At 44.0% G+C, this 26,556-nt stretch overlaps 1 protein-coding gene across 10 annotated transcripts in view; it reads right to left on the minus strand.

The window, feature by feature from the left end:
* The window catches only part of CEMIP (cell migration inducing hyaluronidase 1), a 121,839-nt gene that overhangs the window by 12,476 nt on the left and 82,807 nt on the right, over positions 1-26,556 (minus strand). For 9 of the 10 annotated variants that reach the window (XR_013929445.1, XR_013929446.1, XR_013929447.1 and 6 more), the window contains exons 14-28: positions 21,501-21,706; positions 18,131-18,200; positions 17,168-17,296; positions 16,382-16,467; positions 13,453-13,584; positions 11,498-11,533; positions 11,251-11,406; positions 9,520-9,700; positions 7,534-7,749; positions 6,407-6,618; positions 5,747-5,932; positions 4,851-5,055; positions 3,917-4,003; positions 3,432-3,589; positions 382-482 (exon numbers count right to left, since the gene is read on the minus strand). Coding sequence is in view for 3 of the 10 variants with exons in the window: in XM_080395344.1 (XP_080251470.1) it covers positions 382-482; positions 3,432-3,589; positions 3,917-4,003; positions 4,851-5,055; positions 5,747-5,932; positions 6,407-6,618; positions 7,534-7,749; positions 9,520-9,700; positions 11,251-11,406; positions 11,498-11,533; positions 13,453-13,584; positions 16,382-16,467; positions 17,168-17,296; positions 18,131-18,200; positions 21,501-21,706 (2,161 nt within the window). In the remaining 7 variants the exon portion in view is untranslated. The remainder of the gene's footprint in view (positions 1-381; positions 483-3,431; positions 3,590-3,916; positions 4,004-4,850; positions 5,056-5,746; positions 5,933-6,406; positions 6,619-7,533; positions 7,750-9,519; positions 9,701-11,250; positions 11,407-11,497; positions 11,534-13,452; positions 13,585-16,381; positions 16,468-17,167; positions 17,297-18,130; positions 18,201-21,500; positions 21,707-26,556) is intronic. The other variant, XM_080395343.1, reaches the window with a different exon arrangement.

Below are 26,556 nucleotides of genomic sequence, written 5' to 3' on the forward strand. Positions count from 1 at the left end.
ACTATGCTTTGTGCCTGCAAGCTGGAATTCTGTTTCAGGAGAAAACCAGCTAAAAATAAGTTCAGACAAGTAAAAAAATCCTCTTTTGGGGCATTTAGTAGGAAAAAGTCCAATATTCCTATTGTTAAAATGCCTTTTTATTTAAAATTAAACCTGGAAAATCAAACCCCCTAAATTCTTCACTTCTAAGAACAACTGCCAGAGCACTTTTTCCATCTACAGGATTAAACTGAGCGCAGTGGATACAACCTTACCGAATAAATAAGTGACTGGTCCCAGGATGTTTGAGCACATGCTGATAGAAACAAGCAAGGCAAAGTTTAGAAGCAGAAAAAAGGTCCCTTTACTGGAACCATGGGAGGGGAATAGAAAAGCTGCTACCTTTTAACCTAAACCCATCCTCTGCTCCAAGTTTCTCCAGTACTTTAGTCCATGGTCCTCTTGAAATGAATCTTCCTTTAGATGTCACCAGCACTATGGAGCTGGAGGAAACAGAGCCATTTACAGACAGTCAGAACACATTCCTCGCTACCGTTAACTCCTGCCTGTGCGACTCAGCCACCCACAAACAACAGTGGTTTCTCCTTTAATGGCTTTTATTGATACCTTCCAACAGTTTAGCCATATATTCACTTTTCCAATCATGCACAACCCATGAGAAAACAGACAGGATTCACCTTTTTTTTTAAAACGCTGTTCTCTAGGATCATTTAAATATTTCCAACCAGAAATTCCATCCTGCTTTGATCAGAAAAGAACATGCTCTCCCTGAGATGCTCTTAGCAAGTCTCAAGTAATTTCTTGTTCTTTCTTCATTACCAGATTAAACCTAAAGATACTAATCTAGACTTTTGCTGGCCTGATGCTTTCCCTTCATTTTCAGTGTGCTTTTGCTTAAGAATTTGTTTAGTATTATCATTAGTAGTAGTACTACTACTGCCATACTTGCATGTAGTGTGTTTCACTCAAATTTCTTGGGGTACTCTACAAATGCCAAGTGAAAAACAAAAGACATGAGGCAATTGCTTGGGTAACACTCGATGGCTGCCTAGGCTTATTTCTAGATGGGTAGAATAAAAACCCAAGTCAAACATCAAGAGATAATCATGCAGTGAGCCTTTGCTGGGGAGAAGTGCAGGACACTCAGTGAAGTTAAGCTCGTGACGCCCTACAAGATGCACAAACACCTCCCATGGTTATCTCAAAGCCTATGGAGGAAGAGCTACTCTCCAGTGAGTTCCGCGGAAGTTTTGCCATTCGGTTCAACAGGGCTGGGATGTCATCTTTGTTCACCTCCTAATTAAAGCTGCACGACACTAAGTGAGTAAACACTTGCTTAGAGGAAATTATTTCATTCCACCTTGCAGGGTCTGCATGACGGAAACTTCCTTGACTCAGATGGCATTTGCAGTCTTGCAGAATGAGCGCCTTGCTGTGCCTGCTTTCCAGCATCACGGTGGACACAAGGCACTAAAATTAATTAGGCAACAGCTCCTGCAGAGCTCAAGCCCTGAGCAACTGCATGCAGCAGTTGTATCTTAACACCTCAGCTGGAACTTGAACTGTTCAGGGGAAAATAGCAACGGGTGGCGGCAGAGGAACAAGAGAAGCAGAAGAGTTAAGAGTTGTCAGGACTTTTCCTAGAATAAATCCAAGGTGTTAAAATGCTCTAGTGCTTACAAGAGTGGATTGAGCTGGCAGGCCGGTTTTGACTACTTTGCGGATGCTGAATCACCTCTTTTTTCTTCCTTCAGTTCACTAAAATCATTACTTGCTATTAAGCCTTTCCTGCTATAGAAGTTTAAAATAAATTCACCAGATGTTTTGTTTTCTCATCCCTGGGAAACTCATCAGAAAAATGGATTTATTAAAAAAAAAGGCATCTGGCCTGCAGAGTGTTGCTTAAATGAACAAAGAGGCTTGTCCTTGCTAGAAACACCTCTTTTTGCATCCTTAAATCCGTAAACCTAGAAGCTGTTTTAGCAGGCTTCTTCCCCGCCGCCAGCATCGTCCCTCTGCACAGCTCGAGCTCCGTATGGTGGCGGAGAGAGGTGACAAGCTGCTGGCTGTATGGTCCCACCAGCCGCACAGTGTCCCCAGCTGAATCTGAACAACAGGTTTGTCCAACAAATGGATGAAAGATGTTCCATGGCTATAGCTGAAGCCCATGCCTGATCAAATTGCAAAGGCCTGCAGGGACTGGGCTGGAAAAACCTCTGGTTAAAGAAGGATGATAATTTGGGGGTTCCACCCTTGCAAAGACACAGCTGAGTGAGACCTGAGAGGTGCTGACCATGCTGGGTTAACTTCCAGTCCTAACCCTAACCCTAACCCTAACCTTAATCCTGTTCCAACACTAATCCTGAGAAGACAATGAGGCCCAGAAAGATTTAAATACACCTGAAGTGTAGTTGCCATTCAATCTTCTAAAGTAAGAAAGAATCCAGGAGCCGGATTTAGCCAGGATTGAGATTGAATTTTTTGCAGAGGAGGATGGTCTCTCTGAAAAGCTTTCTTATTTTTGTGTGCAAGAAAAGTGAGCAACTACCATGCTTCTCTGCAGTAACTACTCAATGTGGGTTCTGCAACCTTCAGAATTATTTAAGACAGTAGAAACACATCTGCATCCACCTGCGTGACACTGCTGAAACTTCCCCTACATCTCCAGAATAAATGCCAGCACAATATCCTGTTGATCTGCCCACAGCTATTTCAGATGATTCATCAACAAAGCAATCCTATTTGCATTAAATGTTACATATCAGGTTTCAAATCGACACAGATTTAATAACAATGAAATATATGCGTTTCCCAATAGCACTCCACAGACTATACGGGCACAACCCCTTTGATTAAAGGGTTTCTGATTTTGTTCCCATTCTTATGCCAGAGGGCAAAGTCACTGTCATCCTGGAGGTAGGAACATGTGTTGGCTACTTACCACCTGCTTGCAGAACTCTGCGTTTCTGGCTGCCCATACTTAAAAAATAAAAGCATCCAGCCCTTAGGTCTGGGCAGGGAACATGTGCAAAGAGGAATGTATTTTATAGTGGAAATTTCTGCCATTTAAGAGAGTATGCAGACAATAGAAAAATGTAAACCGTGCACATCTGTACCGATAAGTGGTTTGTGAATTTAAGCCTGTGGTTCGTCTGTAACCCACAACATAAATGTAGATCTGCAGTTTATTAATCAAATGTAGCTCTGCAGTTTATCTGGGGCTTGATCAGTTCCTAAATCACAGAGTCTGCATCCTGCTGCTGCCTGCACATCCCACTCCCGTTTGGACTCTTTTGAAGCTGGTGGGTACAGAAGCACTTTGTCAGCCCGGTCAGCCTGGCCCACGTTGGGTGACAAACCCCAGGAAACAGGTGAGTGTTGTACAGCATTCTTGTATGATGCACCTGAGTAACACCAGATTATTTACTCACTGGTCTTTGATGTTGCTGATGTAATTTTCTAACTGTGCTGGGATTCCTTGTAGAATTGAGTTTTTGAATGTTACTCGATCAACGACTTTTCCATGATGTCCATCAATCACAACCAGTTGGATACCCTCATCGGTAAGGAAAAACCTGACACCATCAACCTGTGCGGGGGGAAAAATATTCTTGATCTATCATAGTAATACAATTACAAACAGCCACCTGTAAGAAGTACTGATAGTCTTGTGTCACTGGACTGCTCTTTCTATCAAAGGGCAGAATTCCAGATCTCTGAGGCAAAGTTGTCCCACATTTTTACTAGTAAGGGGAAGCTACAGCCATTTGTTTGGGTTTTTTTTTCCTGCAAAATAGAAAGCAGAAGTGATCTGAATCTAACTATCCATGGTAACTCTGTAAGCAAATTTTCCATAAAAATGAGGCAAGTACCTGAGAATTTTGTCCCATCAAGTTCACTGAGAGGACCTACTCACCTCAATGTATGCAAAATCATCCTTTAGGTGGAAGTACTGTTTCTTATAAGTTTCTATTTTCACTTCTAGTAGGTGGTCCTTAGTCTTCTGTTTACAAAAAACAAACAAAAAAAAAAAAAAGGAGAGAAAAAGAGTTATTCTACTGAGGACATCCATTACCTGAATGCTGCATTTTTCAGAAAGCATTTTAAACCTTGAAATTCAATCAACAAGAAAGCTACATAATAAGCACTGACTTGCCAAATTACATCGCTAATGAGACTGGGCACTATGGTATCCTCTCTGCTCATCCTGTCAGCATTTAAATCGTTTCACCTAATGGCAGAGCATAACTGATTCTCACATTGCAGAGCTGACACATAATTCTCTGAGGCTTTGCTGTGGATTCCTGCTTCAAGGGTGATGAGTGAAAAAAAAACCACAAAATAAAACACAAAACCCCAGATAAATATCGCCCTCCCTCCTCCAGAACCAGACTAGATTTGATATAGGAGACAGTATTGTGCATTATATGGAGAGAGACACTTAGCTATGTGGTCCCCTTTCTGACACTGCTGTTATAGCCCGGAGGAGCTGGAAGCCAGGCAAGGAACTTTGTGACTCTCCAGAACCATTCCCTGGACCAACCTGTCTTCCAGCTCATCACTTTTCACCCTGTGCTTTTAAGCACGAGACATCACAACAGAGCCCCAAAGGACTTCAGTATCCAACTTCAACCAAAGTCTTGGGTGACTCTGTCCTTCAAGGACCTGCGCCCTCGGTGCATGCAAGAATCTGTTTGGTATTATTCCACACGCCTGAACCACTTCAGAAAACTCAGCACAGGACGTACTGACCCTGATATAAAACCCTTCTATGCCTGTGGGCACAATATGTGCCAGAACTACAAGTTTACACTGGCAATAATTCTGTAATAAGAAATCAACTACTTTACCAGTTGTGCACTGGAAAGCTTCTTAGGCATGGGCACTTCTACTATCGGTGTCTCAATGTACTTGGGATAGGCCATGGCTTCACAGTCGCTGACGCCAGCCGTCTTTGGGATCACAGCTTTGATTCTTATTCGTTCACAGCCCTTGACAGAGCAGAAAGCAAACTTCTCCTTTTCATTTTGAGCTTTGAGTTTCAGAAACAGCAGCCTACAGGTAGGAGAGAAAAATGAGCGGCAGCCTTGAGACTTCCACGCAAAAAATGACTGCCTCTCAGTTTGGGTGAACTCCTTCCTAATGCTGTGCAACAATGTGCATTGAGAGCCTCAGTGCCCACGTCTGTGTTTTATAGTGCTCAGCATACCACGTGCAAATAAAAGGGGACACAGAAATGCTTTGGGGAGGTCAGGAAACTTAAGACAGATAAATTAGATGACACCTGAACGCCCTTTCAGATCAATTTTATAATGATACATATATGTAGAAATACATGCTTTGTATTTTAGGTCTTTCTTTCCCATTATTAAAATTCTTTAAAAGAAAATGACAGGCTTTATACTTTTAGTTCCTGTGCATCCTGTTGTGTTGTGTTAAAGTGGTTGCTGTTCAAAACAAGAAGGGTTGGGTGTGTCTCCAGTTTCATCATCTGCACTTTGCTTTTGTCTTTTTTTTTCTAATTTGTATTCACTTGGCAAAGTGTTTCCCAGAGTAACTGCAGCACAGCAGAGGCTGTGAATGACTGGCAGCTGTGGGAGTCCCAGGAAAACCTCACACTGGTCACATTCCCAGAAAGAGTTTCTGGTTTTGTTGTGATCCTCGCTAATGGCATTAGCCAAATGGCTCACAATTCCAGCAGCTTTCCCAAAGCGGTGTCCGAATCGGCCAAGGCCTGCTTCCTTACCCAGTGTCCTCATCCCAGTAGTAGTATCCTTTACTAGGGTATCTGTGCTCCAGTTTCTCCATTTGAGAAGTTCTGTAGAAGGTTCCAGTTTTGTACGTTTTCTTCAGGAGACGATTGTGGATGTCTGAGAGAATGGAAAATGTCGTCCCTTTAGGATAGCAAAACCCTACTTGGATCCAGTCGTTCCTAAAAATAGCAAAGACTGACATTATAACGAGTTGATACATGACTATTATTTTCCTGGGCATGCTAGAAGCCAAACTAAATAATTCACTCTGAAATGTAACTTAATTTTTTCCTGGCTAGTTAAAATTTTAATGGTTTGGGATGAATCAATGCAACGTAATTTAGACATAACAACCATGGGTTAGTTAAGCAATGTGGGTCAGATCTGCTCCTGACTTCTACACCTGTGACTTCCATGCACCAGGAATGAATTAGCTCTAGCTTCTAAAAATGAACCGTGTTATCTTGCAGGGCTTCCCACGGGAGGAAACGGGAATCTGAGATGTCAAATGGAACGATGGTGAACTCCGTCGACTTCCTGGAACAAGCATGTTCATTCTGGAAAAGCTCACGAGGTGAAGACCTCACTCATTAAAAATGTGCAGTTAGTTACATTATTGAACTGGAATGTTGGAATTCAGTCGGATCACTCACTTGTTGAAGTTGATGAGCCATATGGCGAGCTCTTCGGGGGCTGTCTTGTCCCAGTGGATGGTGTAGCCTTTCCTCAGAGTTATGACTGGCTGATACTGCTGGTAATGAGTGCTTTTGCTCAAAGCGCCTTCCAAGTAGAGTGGGTGATTGTGGTAGTCATTTTTTATTATTTTCATTTTCAGGTTGGCTGGCTTGTAGGCTTGGATGTATATCTAGATGAGAAAAAGATCACCAAGGGTTTAATGAACTACAGTAGAACATTAAAGGCGCAGCTACTCAATAGACATGAACTGCTGCGAGGCCTGTGACTTCAGCGGCGACCTGTCCGCCGTACACTTATATTCAATTTCTTAGGCTTCTTTTTCAACAAAAAGAGAAGGAACTTTTTCCTGTTTTCAGCAAAAAAGAAGGATAATTTCCTCATCCACCGAGTTCAAGAGCATGTGCTGGTCAAGGCTTCAAACAGGTCTGCAGGGGAGCCGAAGTATTTCACAGCTCAGCAGTGGGACAATATCTACCTCAGGCATCTGACTCCTACTGAACAAGGACCCTTTTGTACGGATTTCAGAAGCACGAAAACCAGCTCAGTGGTTAGAAATTGGCTTTAGTGGCATTACACGGGAAAAAACCCCAACAGTCACAACACCCAAGATAAAACCAGGCGCTACTCATCAGAGGAAAGTGAGGACTCTCTCAAGGAGCAGCGCTCGGAGCTTGTGTGGTAGGAAGAATGGTTTGGTGGTTGCACAACAGGATGAAGGATCGTGAGAGCTGAAGTCTAATTTTGACTGCTCAGTACGTTTCCCATAACACTGTGGGCAACACTTCCCTCCATAAATCAAGGAAAAACAACTAACCGACAGCCCATAGATTTATGAATATTAATCCGTTCATGCCCATGGAGCTCTTAGGTGACTTCAGGCAGAAGCTGTCAGACCTGTGAGCAGTCGAGGTCAAAGTATCTAAAAATGTACCACAGTTTCTTCATGTTCAAAACCACCTGTGCAGACACGCAGATAAATAAACCTTGAACCCCCTGCAGAAAGTGCACTTCTAAAGGTCAAGCTTTACAGTGCCAAGAAAATTAAAACAAAGCGATAACAATAGCGCTTGGTAAGCAGCTTTACCTGCGCAAAGTGACCGCTGCAGATGGAACCTCTCCAGTCGGGCACGTCAATGCAGTCAGGGTGCTTGATTAACCAGTTATCTTCTTTTATCAGGTATGAGCCTGGATATTCTGACACAGAACCATCTACATCATGAAAAACTGATGTTTTATCACCATCCATATCCAGACCATTGAACCAGGGGCCAGGTTCTCCAAAGAAGACCCTTGAGGTAATCTAAACAAAACAGTGAAAATATTTACATCTGCTCAAAGGAATCCATCACTTAGAGCACAGAGCAAGGGATGGCTATGGTCACTAGAGTGGCTCAAAGGACACATTTTCTGACTTTATTTGGGATTGGAATGTATCTTGGGCAAGAAATAGGGTTGGGTTTGTGGCTCGATTTGTGCATGATGAAATCTATGTGTGCACTAACATCACCGTTCTTTAAATGGCCACAGACATTGGCTGCTCATCTCAAGATGTTGCAAGCTATGTTACGTTCATAACATATATTTAATTATATTTTATTCAATAATTCAATAATATATATTGAATAATTTCGATGGCTCTGAGGCCCCACGGCTCCAGGTGAAATCTGGGGTTGCAGGTCCTCGGAGACAGCACTTATGTGGGAACAAAACTGAGCTTTTGAAACTGACCATCCAAAGGTGGAAGCACCAAAATTATTTTCAGCTGAGCCGGTCTTGCTAGCTGGCAGGAACGCCGTGCCGTTTGGTACAGGCATATGAGGATGGCCTCTGCCTCTTCGGTCAGCCTGGAGCTGGGCGACACGCTTCGAAGGTGTGTTTGATTTGCCAGGCAGTGCAGACACAGACTTCCCTGCTGACTGTGGGGGAAAGGCTAAATCAACCCGAATTTCAGCCTCAGCTGTGAGAAGGTGGGTTTTTTTAACTTTCTGGAGGAAGGTTCAGGATATGGGGCAATTTCACGACAGCCACTTCGCTTACTGTCTGCTAATGTATTTTTAAGGTTCCAAAGCCACATAAAGTCACACTGATGCTGGGAATAATCAGTGACCTCCCCTGGGAAATGGCTGCTCAGGCAACTTCTGACTGATATTTTTATCCAGCTTGCCCGTCACCCGCCTGCCTGGTGCAATGTGAGAAAGTAACCAACCAACGTTTTTAGGGGAATTTTGCCTTTCCCATCCCATTTGGCACAAGGATCACGAGTCAGCACTTTTCCTGACACGTGAGCAAGTCTGCTAATTTTTTGAAAGTTAAGCAACCCAAATCGTTTCAGTCTCAACCGCTTTATTTATTTATTTGTTTGTAATGTTTGGCAGTTGGATTTAACAGCTGCTAGAGGTGAACCTCAGCAAACCAGTTAGCACATATTTGGGCAAACAAATTCAAAAATAACTCAAAAGCACAGACCCCAGGACAAGTTCAGGCCAGCACCCAGACGTCCACAGTGTAACTCAAAGTTTGGCAGATCCCTTTTGCCTGGACTCTGCTCTCATTTATGCCTGTAGAACTGGAGTCCGTGGAATTACCCTGCTGTGCGGGGCTGCAGAATTACCCTGCATCGGCTCAGTTTCACTGGCTTTTTCCCAAAATCAGTATTTTCTGCTTCTAGGTGAGTTAGACCTTCCACAACAGATTTCCTTCTGTTGTTGCTTTAATATTAAACTGCTGTTGAAAATAAAGGGGCAGATTCTTCTCCCTATTCCACAGTTCCTAAGACATACAGAAACGGGAATTATTTTCACTCGAATAACACTACTTTTTTCTTTTTTTTTTTTTACCTGATGCCCGCTTCTGGTTTGCTACAAACCTGTCAGAGAATTGGATTTTCTTGTTATTTTACCTGTCCAGTTTCCCCTTTCTCAGCTGCCATTCTCTTTGTTAAACTACTGGCAAAGACAAGGGGCAACCTCCTGAAGTTCCCGTGTTTTCTCTTAAAGGCTGCTTTACCCTTTTTGCCTCAAGCCCCTTTCCAAGCCGACTGGAAAAGGCCTTTTTGAGAAGGATAACTCACAGGGACATCTTCAAAATGAATGTTGGTGACATTGTTGTTGGGGCAGCTCTGCCAGGCGTTGTTGAGCCGGAAGGCCAGGGCGCTCGTGTGCCGGCCGACCAGGGCAGCAAACTTGCGGAAGGTGCAGTTCTGGACGTTGATCGGTCCATCGTAGAACTGAATCCCTCGAATGGGAAAATCCCTAAAACACATTGGGAGGAAACAGAGAGACTTGGTCATTACACATCAGCATGGGGATGAGAATGTGTTCTAGACACCTACAGTCCCACAGCACTTGTTTCCCAGCTGCTTTCATTTTTCACAGGCCTTAGGATGACTCCTGAGTTCATGTTTTGGAAGAGAAGGGATTTCCCTCCTTTTTAGGTCTGTGAAGTCCTCTCAGCCTTGCAAGTTCAGCTCAAGTTCTCTTGTGTCTGAACAGATCACCTTCATTTGGTCTGTGCTCCTCCAGGGAAGGAGCTTATAGCAATGCCAAAGCATTGACCTAAAAATGAATAAATTCGTGTTTGCCATCAGAAACGAGTTTTGCAGCCGCGAAACCTGAAACTCATCAGCCATGCAGACTCCTTGGGCTGAATAACAGCAGGGCTGAAAGCAGTCCCACCACATCTTTCAAAGGAACTTGGAGAGAAACAGTGCAACAATGCAACATTCTGCTGCAATAAAAAGAGGAGTTGAAAACAAGGAAAGGTCTTGCAATCTATAGGGTTGAAAAGAAGTGAAGAGGCAGACTAATGAACTTTTACTAACAGCCTTCTCTGATATCATCTGCAAGGTAAAGAGGACACCATTTTTCACACGGATTAAGTGAATGAAATGCTTAAACTCCTTAAGAGGCTAAGATGTTTTAAATGTCATTTATGATAAATAAATCTGATCCCTTCCTCATGTGAATGGCTTTCCTTAGACAGCACTTGCCTGCTTCTGTGCATTTGTTCTGTCTCTCTCAGTTTCTGCACACAACACCCAAGATGAGATACACCCACATATATATATGTAAAGGACGTAAGAAGAAGAGTCATAGCAGACTGGACTTTCATTATTACTATAGTTAATAATAAGCCTCCTGTATTGCTACCAACAAGCAAAGTTGAGGTGTATAATATGGCAGAAAAAAAATCAGCTGAGCTGTTTGTTCACTGTAGGGCTACTTGCTAGGATAACTATGTTTTTAGGAATAATATCAAAACATTATTGCACTTGCAAACCGATCTGTAGTCCTAAGGTCTAGGAAGAGGCCACACACAAAGTTCACTGGGCGTTTCGAAACTGTTTAACAAAGGCATCAAATTCCTGTAGCACAGCAGCAACAGTAAGAGAAGTTCTGAGGACATCTACAACCACATCTGGGCCAGTTCAAACCCAGCTTCAATGCTTTCAAACAAGCTTCAATGAGCTTTCCCAGCTGCTGACCTGGATGGAGCAGGTCAGCATAGCTCAGCCACTGCTGACCACATACACAGAAGTGCCCAGCTAGCACACACTTGCTGTCTGCTCAACTCCGTTTGCAAAGGGGAGGGGGAAGCAAAGAGGAGTCTGATGCTGTCTTGGCAGCCTGCAAGTATGTACCTGCCAGCAGCAGCTGCACAGTGAAGAATGTTGGGATCGGGAGACATGAAACCAAATCCATTCAGTGTAACAGTTATTAAACTGAACAGTGCTGAAGAAACCACACTGGGCTGGAGTTTGCACTGAGTGGGAACAGCGAGTGCTTTGATGTGCTCAACTTACGGGCCGATGGGCAGGGTCCTTCCTCTGTGATCCAGACCTCCAGGTCCCCAGATCTCGTTGTCCATCGTCTCAGTGCCCAGGTTTCCACTCTCCCCAACGAACAGGCTGTTCTTGATTTCTTGCTTTGAGCCATCATCATGAGGGAATGTCCCACCACTAGGCAGGAAGGGCTGGAGGTGACGGAGCTGCTCACTCCCGTCCCCCCCAGCTCTGCCCCAGGCTGCAGCACAGCCTGCACCACACTCACCTTGCCAAGGTCAGGCCAATGCCATTGTCAGCAAACCTGCGGAGAGGAGAGAGATGCTTCGGAAGAGGTTTGGTTTTATCACATCAAACTAAAATAACCAAACCAATGAGGGAGGTGGAGGTCAGCAGGGCTTAGCTACTGAACAGTGCTCCAGGGAAGCTCCGGCTTTTCCAGGCTTGCTCCCTGCCCAGCTCTGGAGGGTCTCTTGGCACCCCTGGCCGTGTGTGCAGATCACATGGAGCAGCAGACATGCACCTGATTGCTCCAAGCTGAGGCTAAGCCTATGATTACTGGGCATAGTTTACTTGTCTGGTAAAGCTTTTTCCGTGTCTAATGACAACACTCTTTCCTTTTTGTTAGCTAAAAAGATCATGCTTATTTCTTGCTCCAACAAGCTTTTATTATAGTGCTTCGCCTGACGCACACCTCTGTGCTACTCTGGATTTTTGAATCACATAATGCTTTGTAAAATATCTTTACAATGGGAACTGTTACAAACACAGAGAAACTTGGCTTCTCTTTCACAAACAGGGAAATGCAGATCGAACTTCCTTATTTAAAGAAAAAAAAAACAACCAACCAAACCATACACAACAAAAAAACAAAACGAAAAAAAAAAACCAACCCTCAAACAAATTAATATGTCTTTCCACTTCACTGAAATTCCAAGCTTTTAGATGAGGTAAATCACAACTGTCGGTCCATGACCCCTGCTTATAGGAAGGCTACAATTAAAGTGGTCGCGATGGCATGGTCACGCCGGTGCCCGCACCGGGTCTGTCGCCGGCGGCCGGCGCGGGGGGGCTGAGCCGTGCGCTGCTCCGCCCGCAGGTGGCAGCGCTGCACCGGGGCGGCCGCTCGGTACGGTCCTGCCGGAGCCTTGTAGCTGCTGGGATGGAAATCACTGTGGCTGTAAGGACATGACAGGCTGATGGCCGTTTCCTCCAATTGACATCCACTCATATTTTGCTGTGGGAAAGGGATAAAGCGCTTGGTCCTTTAGCAGCCTCCCACTGCAGTTGCTCCGTAAGCTGCGCAAATGTCTCAGTGACGCGAGTGTTACTGTGAAAGGCAACGCTCGCTGGCCAGGGAGCGGGCTAGGTACTTCTGGTTCAGAAGTTCAGAAGCACCACAAACCGTATTGCTCAATATTGGGTTTCTGACTGTTCTGCCACGGTCTCATTCTTGCCCACCTGACCGGTGGCTAAAGCCAGCGCATACCACCAGTTCCTTTAAGAGGCCTGGGTCACTCGAAGGTAAGGCAGCTCTGGCCAGGAATTGGCCACCAAATAATGGTGTGACAGCTAATCCTACTAGGGTTATCACAATATGCCTTGTAAAGTAGCTTTTCCCTTTTTCTCCTCTTTTTTTCATTGAGATTGGTATTAAAGGGGCTGGCTCAGCAAAAAAACCTGTAGCAGATCATCTGTTCTCAAGGGCAAAACAAATATCTGCTCTGACCAGTGCAGGAAACAGCCTTCAAAGAGCACAACACGCACCGGCCCAGTCTTTCTCCCTTGCTGCGGTGATGCATAGTTTTATGTCTGCTCCGTCAGTACTCGCTTATTCAGCGTAACAGCGAACCACATAAAACTGATCTGTGACCAGGCTTAGCCAGGGAAGGTGGTGGATTTTGCTGCTTTCTTTTCAAAGCACCTCATTTTTCATTTAAGAAATTAGGTTTTCTTTTTAGTTCTTTGCATCTGTATGTCTATGTCTGTGACCATTTTTGAATGCTGGTCAGCATCACACAGAGAAACAATGTGAGGGATCTTTGGTTCAGACAAAGCAGGTTTTGTTTGTGTTAAATAATGCCTGTGTTGACTTAACGTTCCGTCTTTAGTTCAATCTTGGCCATACAAAAGGTGCAAAGCAATATAAATAGTCTGAACCACAGCTATGCTCGCCATAAACACCAGACTGAACTCCGAGAGTTGAAATAAGGCAAAACTCACTGGCAGTTGTCCAGCCACACATCTCCACCCCGCAGCCAGGCCCCGTGATCCTGATTCTTGTAGGCAATAAAGCGTTCAATTATTGCAGGTTCCCTGGGCTTCAAAGGGTCAGCATCTTTGTGTGGGCTGTATCTGTAACCAGAAGGAGAGAAGAAAGGTTGGCGAGGGAAGGTAGCCTTGCTTGGCGCACAGCTCTGCTCAGCATCTGGTTTGTGCTAACTCAGGAACAGCTTTGGGACAACAGTCCATCCAAACAGTGTGTCTTGTCATGGAGCGATGGCCAGACCCAGCTGCCAATGGAAGGACAGCCCAGACAAGGCAGTTGTAAAGACCCGCTCCAATTTTCCTTTCACCTTTCCGTTATTGTATTGTTGATATATTGCTGAAAGCATGGAAAGTTTGTTATTGCTCCCAAAAGCCTGAGGTATTTTTTAATCCTTTACTGTTATCCTTTAGCATACTCCTGTTATTTAGATAAATATCCTTTTGTTTTCCCTTTTGAGTATTCTTATCTCCTAGCTTTGGCTATGCTGCGGCACTGAGTATCATGCCAAATTTTCCTTGCTGGAGAAAGGAATTAAAACATCTTGGAGAGGGACTGTGTGTATGTCCTTCACTATTCCCGCTACACGTTACCCAGGACACACGTACAAGATTTATTAACTCTGAAGTTCCCAAGTATGATGAAATATTGGCCTGATGCAGAAAAAAAAAGCAGACACAAGTGGAAACTGCAGCAACGTGTGCCCTCAGCTGCTGCCTGTCAGCCACCACTCTGGCCACAGAACCCGAGCAAGGACCTGGCTCACTATGGTGATGCTGAGCTTGGCTGTCATTTACCCGGTCCTGAGGCACAGCTTTCCCTTTTGCTACTGAAGGAGCATCTTCCATTATGCTACACAGGTTAGAAAACCTGACAGATGAGTATCCAACTCAGTGCCAGCAACGGATGGTCCAGAGATTAAAATTCATGCCTCACCAATGGGTAGCGAGGCCAAGCTGTCAGATCACTAACAGCTATTCAATAGCACTTTGCTTTCCTTAATAAGCCATCATATCAATCTAAAACTGAGCATCAGGCTGATAGGGTTCCAGTAAATGAATATTGCTTTGGCAGCTTCATCACTGTGAATTTGCTTTCAGACAGAGATTTAGTATCAGCCCTTGTGAATTCCCCAGGCATTGTTAAATACGGATATTTGGAGACGGATTCCAGTTTCATTCACATCCATGTATAACCGGAGGAACACTACAGGATACAGAATTTGACTCAGACATTTAATGCTGTAACTGAATGCAGAATAATCTCTCCAACTCTGCAACTGTCCAGCCTACCCCAAAGTTTGCCCCAGCCAGTGCGACCATAAGCATTTATTTAGTCTTTCTGTCTTGATACATGAAAGGTAGAAAAAGGTATAAATAATCTGAGCTGCAGCCTGTGCTGGTGGGTAATCCCTGAGCATAAACATGACTGCATTATGAATTGCTTGGCTTCCAGGGGTCATTCCTGCCCTTGTATGGCACGGGACAAATTGCCTTTTGTAATCCCTTCCTGCGCCTGTGGCAGCAGGCAGTTTCCCAAGGCATGTGTTCAGCTACATGGAAAAGCAGTATCAGGCTCCCAAGAGAATTTGGAGGTACTTGCAGAGCAGGCTTCTCTTAATAACTCATTTTTTAGAAGTTACTTTTATCATTCAATTAATCATTCAATTAATTGAGCATTAAAATAATGTAAATAATATTCACTTTTGAACATCTTTTAACATCAGCTGCTAGGCAGAGCACTGGGGTGGTGTGGATCCCAGGATAACCGATATCTGAGCTGCTGGCTGGGTTCCCCTGTGGAGGAGGACCAATCCCACCCCTGCAGTGCTTGCCCAGCATGTGACTACAGCAATCTGGGTAAGCCATGCCCCACAGATGGAAAGGAGAAAAGAAAGAAATTTTCATTCTCCCCTGCTGCACAGAGGTTTTCAGCAGATTTCTCTTCTCTGCGTGGTTTCTTCTGTCAAGAAACCCAGTCATGGGGGAATGCAGGTTGGGTGCAACAGCAGGCAATTCATCTAATAGGAGAGAAAACTATGAAACTTGAGAATATGCAAGTCATTCTCTCTCCCTGGGGTTGGTAACTAAGTTAAGAGCCAGACTCAATCTCTACCGAGATAAAAGGGTGCAAGTGCGGTCCTCAGGCTATTACATTTTGCCTGCAAGAAGCACTCTGCTTACATGAGCCTCCACGTGGAGTCCGCTTTGGGGAAAGAGAGGGGGTTCTCAGAAGCTATCAGACCATGGTAGGTCAGCCGATACCCTGTGCTTTATAGAGAGGTTTCCAGTATTTCTCAATGACTCCGTTATGCCACACAGAGGCTGTGTGCAGCAGCAGGGATGAAGGGCGGCTTTGTGTATTTCATTGTAATTATTATTGCAGTCAGATCTGGAACTAGACAGAAATTTGAAATCAAAGTGTGAGCTCCATCACGTAAACACTCCCTGTGCAAGCAGGTCCTGAATGATTGAAGAAAATCAAGAGCATTCCTAGGAAATACTTTGATTTCTTATTCCTGGGAAACTTTTGCAGCAAGTTCTGCCCAGCAGAGTTGTTGACCAGACAACATTTAATTTTCTTGTTTATCTAAAAAATATATATAATCAATGCAACACCCTAAAGCAGATGTAATATCCATGACAGCCCAGCTCAGAGCTAAAGAGCAAGGACAAAACCAGAAGAATGTGGGTGCTGGGGGTCCCTTAGGGTGAGGAATGGAGAAGATGAAGTTAGAGCGGTAAATCTAAGCAAAGACCTTTCCGCATTAAGAACCACCCCAAAGATATAGCGATGCTTCTTGTCACCTTCCTTGGTGAGTTTCATAGCTTTCATTCAGTGCTACAGAGAAGTCTTGTCCAAACCAGACCACACAAGACACTTTACCTCCCAGAAATCAGTGTCAGGATAGGTCTTTTGTCCTTGGCAGAAGCTGGAGTGGTTTTAACGCCATTATCAATGATCATTCCAGCCTAAAAGGAATGAGAAATGCAATATTACAGTGTATTTATATATTCTACAGTTCTTTCCATCTCCAGGCTCTGCCTTCAATTGTTCTAGGCCAAAGTCACTCGCACGATCCTAATAACTGCTTCTGTCAGTAGCACGTGAAACAGAGGGCTAGCAGGACTGTCCAGACTTACACAGACCCCCCAAAAGTGCTGCAAATTTCTAGAAACTGCACCTCTCTTGTAAATGCATGTAACTCCACACACACACCCATAAACACCCTGCTGCAGTCTAAAGCAGTCAGGAACACACAGCCCCACACCACGGCATGCTAAGGGTAAATAAGAGAAGGCGATTAGACAGCGGCCTGTATTTATCCCTCTAGAAGCTGTTCATTTAATTGCTAGCACTGGCAGTTGAAGTCTATAATTAGACAAGCTGCCAATAGATGCTCCCGGAGGCACTATTTCAGGCGAGCAGAGGAGCAGGCTGAGCAGAGGGAAGAGCATCTCTGAATGCCCAGGAGCCAAGCGAAGCGGGTGCTGGCTGACTGGGAGCTCCCACACCAGCATGCAGGCTGCTCCGTCTGCAGACACAAACAAGCTTGCAGTGACTCTCAGTGAAACAGAAAGCACAGGCAGTAATAGCTTGCAGACCCAAAGAGCTGGAGTGAGAAGATGATGGGTTTTTTGAGGGCAGCAGTCCCGTTGCGTGCAGACTCACCCGGTAGTTGGAATGTGCGCGGTTGTTGGAGAATTTCCCCATCGGCATGTGCTCCGAGTAGCCGGGGGAATACATGCCCGCTGAGGGCCCTGTCGGCACGTGGTGCAGAACAAACCAAAAGCCTGTTTCCTAAGAAAGAGAATGGACACCTGAGACTTTGCTTGAACTTCTTTGTTGATCCACTTTAGCCCAAGGATTTATCAGTAAAGCCACGAGACATAAGCCAGAATATTTTGGGACAAATCATAGCCATCAGCTTTGAGTTATATAATTATACGCAGCAAAGAACTTAACACACACATACATTCATATTCACACTCCCGCATCTTCAATGTGCTTTAAGCTAAGTTTTGACATCTACATTGAAGCTATAAGCAAGGCTTTTGAAATCCATCACACACACACATACAGTGATGTCCTCAGATCTTAAAAATCAGATCATTCTTATTTAGTTGCCTAAAACTGTATCTAGGACCCCAAACCTAGGTACAAAGATTTGGAAACTTTGGAAAGACCACATCTCTTTGTTTAAGGCTTGCTTTGCTTGTTTATTTCTCTTAGTAGGAAAATAAAGGCTCCTGATGTGACCAAGAATTTCTGTGGAATTAGCATTAGTGCTGATTGAAATTTCAGAGCACCATTACTGTACTGCAACCAACAGAATCATTGCCAAGGACTTCACTGGGACTCCGCAGTCACATTTATTTAATTTATTCAGGCTGCATGCTGTGCAAAGGCTGGGAATTTTTCTTAAAGCCATCCAGCTCTAGAAACAGCAAGTGACAAGAAGTGTGGAGCAAAAGGAAAAGCATAATTTTTTATTGGCAGCACTAGCCACATTAAGATATGTCTCGATCGAGCAGTTTCAAAAACGCCTGTGTAACAGAAGCAGGTTTTATTCCAGCAAGAGCCTCAGCCTTGCAGAGCTGCAGTTGTTACCAAATAAGAAACTTCTGCACTCACTTCAGATCCCGCAGCTGCACAGTTTATAAGGTTGTTGTGTGGGTTGGCTATCCAGAAGGTGGATACGGCACTGCGGGTCAGGAAAACAAAGAATAACATGAAAATGACAGTTTGAGCACACACCGGTCACCAGTCAACTCCCCCCAGTACAGGCAGGGCTGATACCTCCCCAGATAAGGGGTCCTGCCTAGGGGGCAAAGGGAACAGTGGGGTTTTTTTTGTTGTTTTTCTTCTCATACCACACGTGTCCTCTGCAGTCTGACAGACAGCACGGCCTTATCTTTCAAAACACCAAGTATTAAACGAGGAATTTCGACTGCAATTCCAAGCCTGCTATGAAGCTGTAGGATGTCAGTCATGGTTTATGATAAGGTAAATATGTTGTTGCACAAGTCACAGAAAAGAACTTTGCCCCCAAATAAGCCCTCAGGTTCATTAGAGACTCATTTAGTCAAGGCACCCAGCGAAATGCTTCTTAAGCACTTTCCAAGTGCACCCTGGTACCTGCCTTCTCCAAGAGCTGCCGTGATTCAGAAACTTTATTCGCTCCCACCCTCCTATGCATTTCTTTTGGGACAAAAGAACTCCATTTGTTTAACGTGCATAAAAGACTCTTAATTGAAGGATTCTCATCAAGAAGAAAAGATCAATCCATCACTGTCCACCCTGTGACATACAGCGTTCATTAACCAACGGGCACATGAACTTTGGGAGGAAAAAATACAGCACGCAAAACCAGCAGACTGGGTCCCCAAAACTGAGGGTGAGATTCACCCTCCTGAGGGGTGAACGTATAGAACACTTATGTCTGTTTAAATCTTCACTGTGAAGGACTTCATGGGGGGCCTTTAGGTCAACTGGGTTTGCTGGCCTAAGATGGAGTTCTGTTTGTGTCCCTTTATTATGCAAACATAGCAAAATTTTTCTATTTTGGGCATGGGACTGGCCTAGAAAGAAACAATTTGAGATTATTTATGGGCTGTGCTCCAGTGTGTGGGCAAGGGCAAGGGCGTTCTATTTCCACAGTGACCTGTCTTTCATCCCAATCCCGTTCCTCAGAGCCATATGGATTGGGCAGGTTACTGTGTCATTTGGCACAATCCAATTGTCTTAATTTCTGGCAGCAGCTGCCTGCCTGCCTCTTCCAAGCTGACAGAGCCGCAGCCGGTGCTCATCCCTCATCCCTCATCCCGGCGCTGGGCGCCTTGGCTGCTGCCCCAGGGGTAGTGTCAGCAAACTCACGCACTTGTAGGCTGGATAAACCCAGTGCAAACCAAGCTATTTTTCTGATCAGACCTTAAATTCTTTTATAAAGAAAGACATGGTAGATCAAAGCACCATAGGACCTTTTCATCAGACCTCCGCCTATCATTCCTAGCACTTTTTTCATATAACAGTCTTCAAAATGACACAGGATATGTCCTTCTGACTATTAAATGGATTATCAGTGGAAAATGAGCACAATGGCTTATTAACTCTTATTTTATGAATGGAGACATTAAGTGTAATTTATAAACAAACACAGATGTGAAAAAGAGCATTGCATGAATTCATCTCTTTCCCCTGCCAAACTAAAAAGCTAAAAATACGTTTCTTTGGACAAAACCCTAGTTTGTTCTGAGGACAGAATGGGTGATACTGATACAGCCTCAGAGTATTTCCAAATAAAAGAAATCCCCTGAAGAATTTTAGCTGTTAGGCATCAATCAGCCTCTGTCTGTCTCATTTTCAGGGTGGAAGTCTGGCTCAGAGACTTTCCCATTGACTTTTTGTGGGTCAGAAATTTATCTTTCTTTTTTAGTGTAGATTCTGCCCACCCCTCCAAGTACAGCAGAATAAATTCCTGGAGAAAAGTCTGGACTACGGGCAGAAGTGTTCCTGTCTTCCAGCAGCTTCAACACAGCACCTATGCCCTGTGCTCTCAAGACAAACCTTCACTGTGGAAGACCTCCCATTCTGTTGCACGGGGGTCCTGTCCTCAAGATGATCCACCATCAGTTTTAAACTCTTAAATGCAAAATTGACATCCAGCTTTTAATGGAAAACATTCTGTAAATGATGTGGTTCCACAGATCTGCTCCAGACCACTTGCTATGCTCCCTGGACTGCAGCCGGGGATCTGCTTGCCTAGCTGCTAAGAACACAGGTTTTGCTTGAAGAGTTTAGCACTCTCTCAAGAAGAGTTGGGGGGATGGGGAGAGAAAAAGAAATCTAATCAGCTGCCTGATATGCATCAAAAAGAGTAGGTTCCCTGAACAGCAGTAATTAGCAATAAAAACATATTCCTAGGTTGCGCACCTTGATTTTGGGGCAGAAAACCAGCTGGAAAATCATGGAAAGAAGGGCAAGAATGGCCTTCAGGAGCTCAGTGAGTTCACACCCTGCCTTACGACAGGGTCAACTACAACTACAGTATTTGTGACTTGCATTTCCCTAACCTGTGTTTAAAAGCTACTGCTAATGAAGAACCCATTAATTCCTCTAAGAAAATATTCTAATGTTTAACTGTGTGGCCAAGCTGGTTGTGTTTCTTTATACTTCATCTGATTTTTTTCTATAAGGCAACAAAACTGCAAAAAGAACTTGTAAAATCTCTTCTTTTTACAAAGGCTTCTATAATCCTCATCTAAACTTCAGCTGGCAGATCTGCAAGGACACTTGGAGGACAAGATCTTGAAAAAAGGGTGAAAGGCATTTGGCATTTTTCAAGTTTAATACAGTGTTTGTGGCAAACAGAAGTTTTGAGAAGTTCTCATGGAAATGTTTTAATGAGCTTATGTACAGACAGGCTACTAGAGACCCAATGGGTGTATACAGTCTTTGATCTTTTATTGTCAAGTTCCAATTCTGTACTAAACTACGTTTATTATATCATTTTGGTTTTAATCCAATTTGGGCAGACTGTGCCAAATGAATGCATAAGGCCAATGCCGTACCATTAAACAGTATCCATTCTTCACAGATAATGATTTTTGAATTAATGGGAGTATTTTCAAAATCAGCTACCATTTGAGATGAGCATGAATGTCAGAACACAGCCCATTCTGAACTCAGCAACTTTTTGTGGAGGCATTGGTATCAAGACTCCGTAAGACACAAGGCATCACTGTGTACTTTGAAAGAGAGATTTTAAACATCTGAGGTAGGAGCTATGTCGGTAGGCTTTATGCTAAAAATGAAAATTACATTGCAGGTGTGAAGGCATCTGAAAAGCACAAGTATAAAGATCCCAAGGAGACTGCTTTCCCAACCTTTGGGGCATGCAGCCCAGACCTCTACAGATGACTACATGATCATATACATGTAATGCTATCTTTTACAGCTAAATCCTGCAAAGAAAAGAAAGAGGAAAAGGAAAGCTCCCACTCACCTACAGTCCTGCCTGGGTTTCGGGATGTACCCCGGGTAAGCACCCTCTGTGATCAGCTTGCACATCCTGCTGTCTCGGTCTGAGGGGAGCAGAGTGCTAGGTTTAACAAGCAGTCCAAGGCAGTGATCAAATGTGTTACGCTCTTCTGGTCCATCCTCCGTAAAGAAGCAATGTCCCAGTGCATCGTAACCCACAGCATCCTTCACCTACATGTAAAAAATGAAGGTCGGTGTTCAGGCATCATGCATCAGCCACTGCATAATAAGAAGTAACTGTACTGCAATGATGCATAGGAACCTCAGTACCCTCTTGAACTCGGGGTGTATAAGCAAACCCAAAAGCGAGATCATTCTTTGCTCTTAAGAGCTCATAGTCTAAGCAATAACTCCAACACTTAAATTTAATTAGAATTTGTCATCATCTAGGAAAAGCTCATTCCATTCTTGTTGGCCTGTGAAATCAAAGACTGTCTTAGCATGAGGCTGGAAAAAACACGGAGTGGGGGATGAATGGAGGATGTTAGATGTTCACATCTGGGCTCATTCATCTTCACATGGAGTTACATGAGCAGCTACATAAAATGCATCTGAAAAATGCAGCTGAGCTGAAAAAATATTTTTTCAGGCTATCAGAGAGGCGGCAAGTTGTTTTCCAGACAGGCTGGCTTGTTTTAGGTTTGACCTGATCTTTTTTCCAAGTTGCTGACAGAAGCTTTACTTGACCCTGGGACAAATCAGCTGGTGTTAATCAGTGCTGTTCTGGTTTTGGTTTGACTGTTAACACTGGGACACGGTTGTGGTGGACAGAACATTACCCATCACCCCACTGACAGATCTGAGGAAACTATTTCATGAGCAGATACGTAAATTCAAAGCCTAAGGCTAGGACTGGCTGGGGAACGACAGCCCCCAGACAGACCAGGTCCAGCAAGTCAGTTGTTGGTGGATATGTCTGGGATATGGAAAATTAATTTCATCTCCATTGGCCAGGTGAAGAGCTGGCTTTCCTGGGCTCTTTCTTTGCGCTTCCCATCAGCCATCACCCATCGACCACCTTGGACTTAGGAAACCTTCCTGGCAAAGGTTAGCCTGACACCAGCGCGTTCCTACAAATGCTTCAGATGAAACAGCAATTGCCAAGGGGAAAAAGACAATATTAAACTGGGTAGAAGACCTGTTCTTTATGGTGCTATTGAGACACCTGGACACTCCCGTGCCTGAATTACTTTTGTAAACAGGCCTGAGACTCATTCTTAAAGCAAGGAGCACTGATTTCAAATAAAATCCCAGGACTAGTGTTGAAATGATTACAAATATGTTTTCACATAAGAACACTTTGCTTGCCAAACCTATTACAAGCTTACATCTGCACACACATCTATTATGCATCATCCATGCTCCAGTGTAAATACTCAAATCTCCAAACACAAGTCACCACAGTAAATTAAACAGAGCCTAAATGACCTGCAAAGGGGTGCATTCCTTTGAGCTACCTTTACTGAAATTTACTGCTACCTTCCCTGATCTAATTAGATGATAGCTTTTGCAAGGTTTAGGCTTCTTTATTTAGGTGTAAAACATATGTCATTAGACTGAACTGTCTCCTCTTGGAAGAGGGGGGCAAATGTTTATGCGATATATTTCAGGAGAGTGAACTATCCTCAGAAGTTTTTCAACATGTGGAAGAAGTCTTTTAAATACAGAGATGTCAGAACTGCACAGAAACTGCCACTGAAACCCATTAACTTTCTTTCACCCAACAGTAATACTTAGAATACACATGAGCAATGGTGCTGTGACATTTAGATGACCAAAACAGTTTCCCTAGAGAAATGCTAGCCACTTGGTAAGGCCATTCATCTTTCCAACCCGCACAGCACTGCACCAGGACTGAGACATCAACCCCTGTAGTGACCAGACTTCAGCCAGGGCAAAGCCCACCTCTGTGCACGGGGAGTAACATCGCAGGGGAACGCATCTCCCAGCACGGTGAGAAAGGAGTGAAGCAGAAAGAGCAGTGTGCGCTGGCAGAGGGGTTCAGAGCCAGCAAATGCCCATCGTTCTAATTCATCCCTGAAAGCCCACAGAACAACGTGGAGTTACCAGCCAGGGACCTGGTCCCCAGTGCATTTGTCACCCTTTGCCTGATTAATTACTTTCCCTGTACCGCACCTCTTGGTCAGCTCTGTCTTGGTTTCCTGCACAAGCCCAGTACTGAAATACTTGGATAGCAAACAAGATGCTTGTTCCAAAATCACTTTTCCAATGGGTTTGATTTTTTTATTTGATAAAAACCTTCTCAATAGTTCATAATCTTACTGTAACCATGACTAATCTATGGCCTTCATGGTAAAGCAGTCGCTATGTAGTGTATCTGTATTAGTAAAAGCAGATACCGCTGAAGCAGTTAGATAGCACAGCCTCTTACTCCATGAAGCAGAGCTCTCCCCTGGATTCTGCCAGACTGTTTATTGACCTCCATTTAATTTCCCTCCCCAATGGCTGCTTCTATTTTAGCTTGCACACTGGGATCCAGTGGAGAGTGTGGGAATTGGAGCAAAGTTGCATCCCTGGGACTGCAGTGGCGTAACTAGGTGGTTTTATGGCCAATATATTAAAGCAAATATTGGGTAATTATTGCATTTTCAAACAATAGTTATGGTGAGAAAAGAATTTCTACATATTTGTTTCCAGAAGGACCCTCTGTGCCTTGCAGTGAATATGAATTTGCAGATAAGCGCAGAACAGCCCATCAATGGAAATGAGCTAAGGCTGCGATAGTGACTTCCAGCACACTGACAGACCCACAGAAAAAACACTTCTGTCTTCAGGAATGACTGGACATTCTTTTCTCCTAGTGTTTTCAGTATGAGTATCTCTGAAGTGAGATGAAGTGACATGAGAAAAGTGATAGCAAAGCAAGCAAGGAAGCCTGTATGGAAATTACCAGCCTGCTTTAATGACAGTTAAAAATAACTGATATCCCTCTCCTACCTGTTAAAGCATTTGCCCAGGTACTCAACCACAGGTATGCAAGAAGTCCCTCTGAAATCAGTGGCTTAATGTTAAGGACATCACTAACTGCTGTGCTATGCTGTGGTTTAATAGCTCCACTAGATTTTTTGTATGACTTTCCGAAGTGTGGTTTGTAACACATCACCAAGGCAAATTCTCCCTCAGCAAAGTATGCTGTGGATCTACCTGATCTCAGAGGGAATGAATGGAGGAAGACGGAGCTCACCTCTGCGTGCACAAATGGTGTTCATGCATGTGGAAACAAGTAGTGTTGCCCAAGCGAGAAGATTATAGGAAACTAGGAAACGTATAGAGTAACTATTGCAATCACTGGAAACCATGTGGGTGTCTGTGAATATATCTGGGGCAGAAGTAAGAGGAGAGGAAGGAAATGAAGAGTCGGAAAGCAGATGAGGAGATTGTGGTGAGGTCACCTGAGAATCAAGGCATGGACCTGCTGGTTGCAGATGTCTATCACAGAGCAGTGACACAACATTTAAGTGATGCAACCTGCAGAGCACGTTGTCTGTGATGCAACTGAACAAACTTGGTCAGATTGCGCTGTTTCACTGGGACTTTCTTTTCAGCTGTCAGCAACAATTATACAGTTAAAATAAAACAAAGGTAAAAGTGTTATGACTAGAGTGTAGTATTCACACATTTTGATAAACTATCATCAACAGGGATTAAATTCGTGACTAACGTTTCAGATTATACATCTTAATTTCTAAGATTTCTCTTGGGTGCCTTATGATGGAGGCAATGCATGGTCATTTAGGGAATTGTGGCTGTTGAGTAACAGCAAGAGACTCAAACTGCTTTCATCAGCTACATCATACTGTCTTGGCTGGAAAAACCTGAGCACATGCATCCCTGTGCCATGGATTCCCCACAACACAGTTACCATTTGGGGAAAGCACAAAAGCCAGAACTGTTTCCAAATGCTCTATATGAACCCATCTGTCTGACTGGTAAGAAAAATGCCAGGCTCTGGGTATGTGGTTTGGCAAGTATTAATCAATAGGGAATGAAGATCTCACGTTAGATCCAGAAGCAGAGCTTTAGCTGCTCTGCAGCTCACCCACAGCTGGGCAGCCCCTGTGCAGCCGGAGGATGTGTTTGTGGCACCACTGGTCCCAGCCCACAGTGGTGTGGGCAAATGAATCCTCAGCGCTGCCCTCCCACTCCCCACACCAACCGCAGGCTGCGACAGGCAGCTTCAAACTGGGAAGATGCCATATGACCCTGAATGCCTTTAATAATCTATATAGCAGAACATCTTTTTCCTTCAGAAGCTGCGTTCACTTGGTAGGTTTTTAGGATCATGTTATAAACTTAGATGCATAGAGGTCAACCCCCAAACCTCAGATTCATAAATAGCAGATAAAAGCCGCTCTGCTTCTGGAGCTGCAATTTCAATGCCCTCTCTTCAACTTCTGTGCATTTTAATTATGCCTGTGACCTTCCCTTCCAAGGCTGCCAGTTTTGGGGGTTGTAGCCTGCAGTCTTTGCCCAAAGGAATACTGTAAGACCAAGGCTTCCATGAGCTAAAGTCAGTGAAGGAGGAAGCATTCATCAGCAAGTAAAGAAATACAGAAATAGAAAATAGAAATATACAGAAAATAAATTCTTACAGGCTCCTACAATGAGACGGTACAGTAACTTTACAACAGTGGTATGGATATGAACTCCTAACGCGCAGTGACCATCCAGATTACAACTGCCAATGATATGTCTTCTCTTAAAACTCTGTTATATATGGTAGCAGGGCTCTTGACTGTACAAATGCTCCTCTTCAGGGCTCTGAAACACATCTTTCCTTTTGGAATATGCTGCTGTCTCACTGAACGGGTATGAGTCCTTTGCCTACAGAAATCTTGTCATTTTAAGACTTCATATGTGAGCTGATGCTTGGGGAAAAGTTTGGTCAAACCTTACGTTTATTTCACACCTTTAGCGGCTCTGCTTTTGGGATAGGTTTCTGCCCATTTCCTGAATATGAGTAAGAAGAAGCTATCAAAGGTGGGATAAGAGTGAGGAAA

This window comes from Falco punctatus (assembly GCF_963210335.1).
Source record: "Falco punctatus genome assembly, chromosome: 7".
NCBI lineage: Eukaryota > Metazoa > Chordata > Aves > Falconiformes > Falconidae > Falco > Falco punctatus.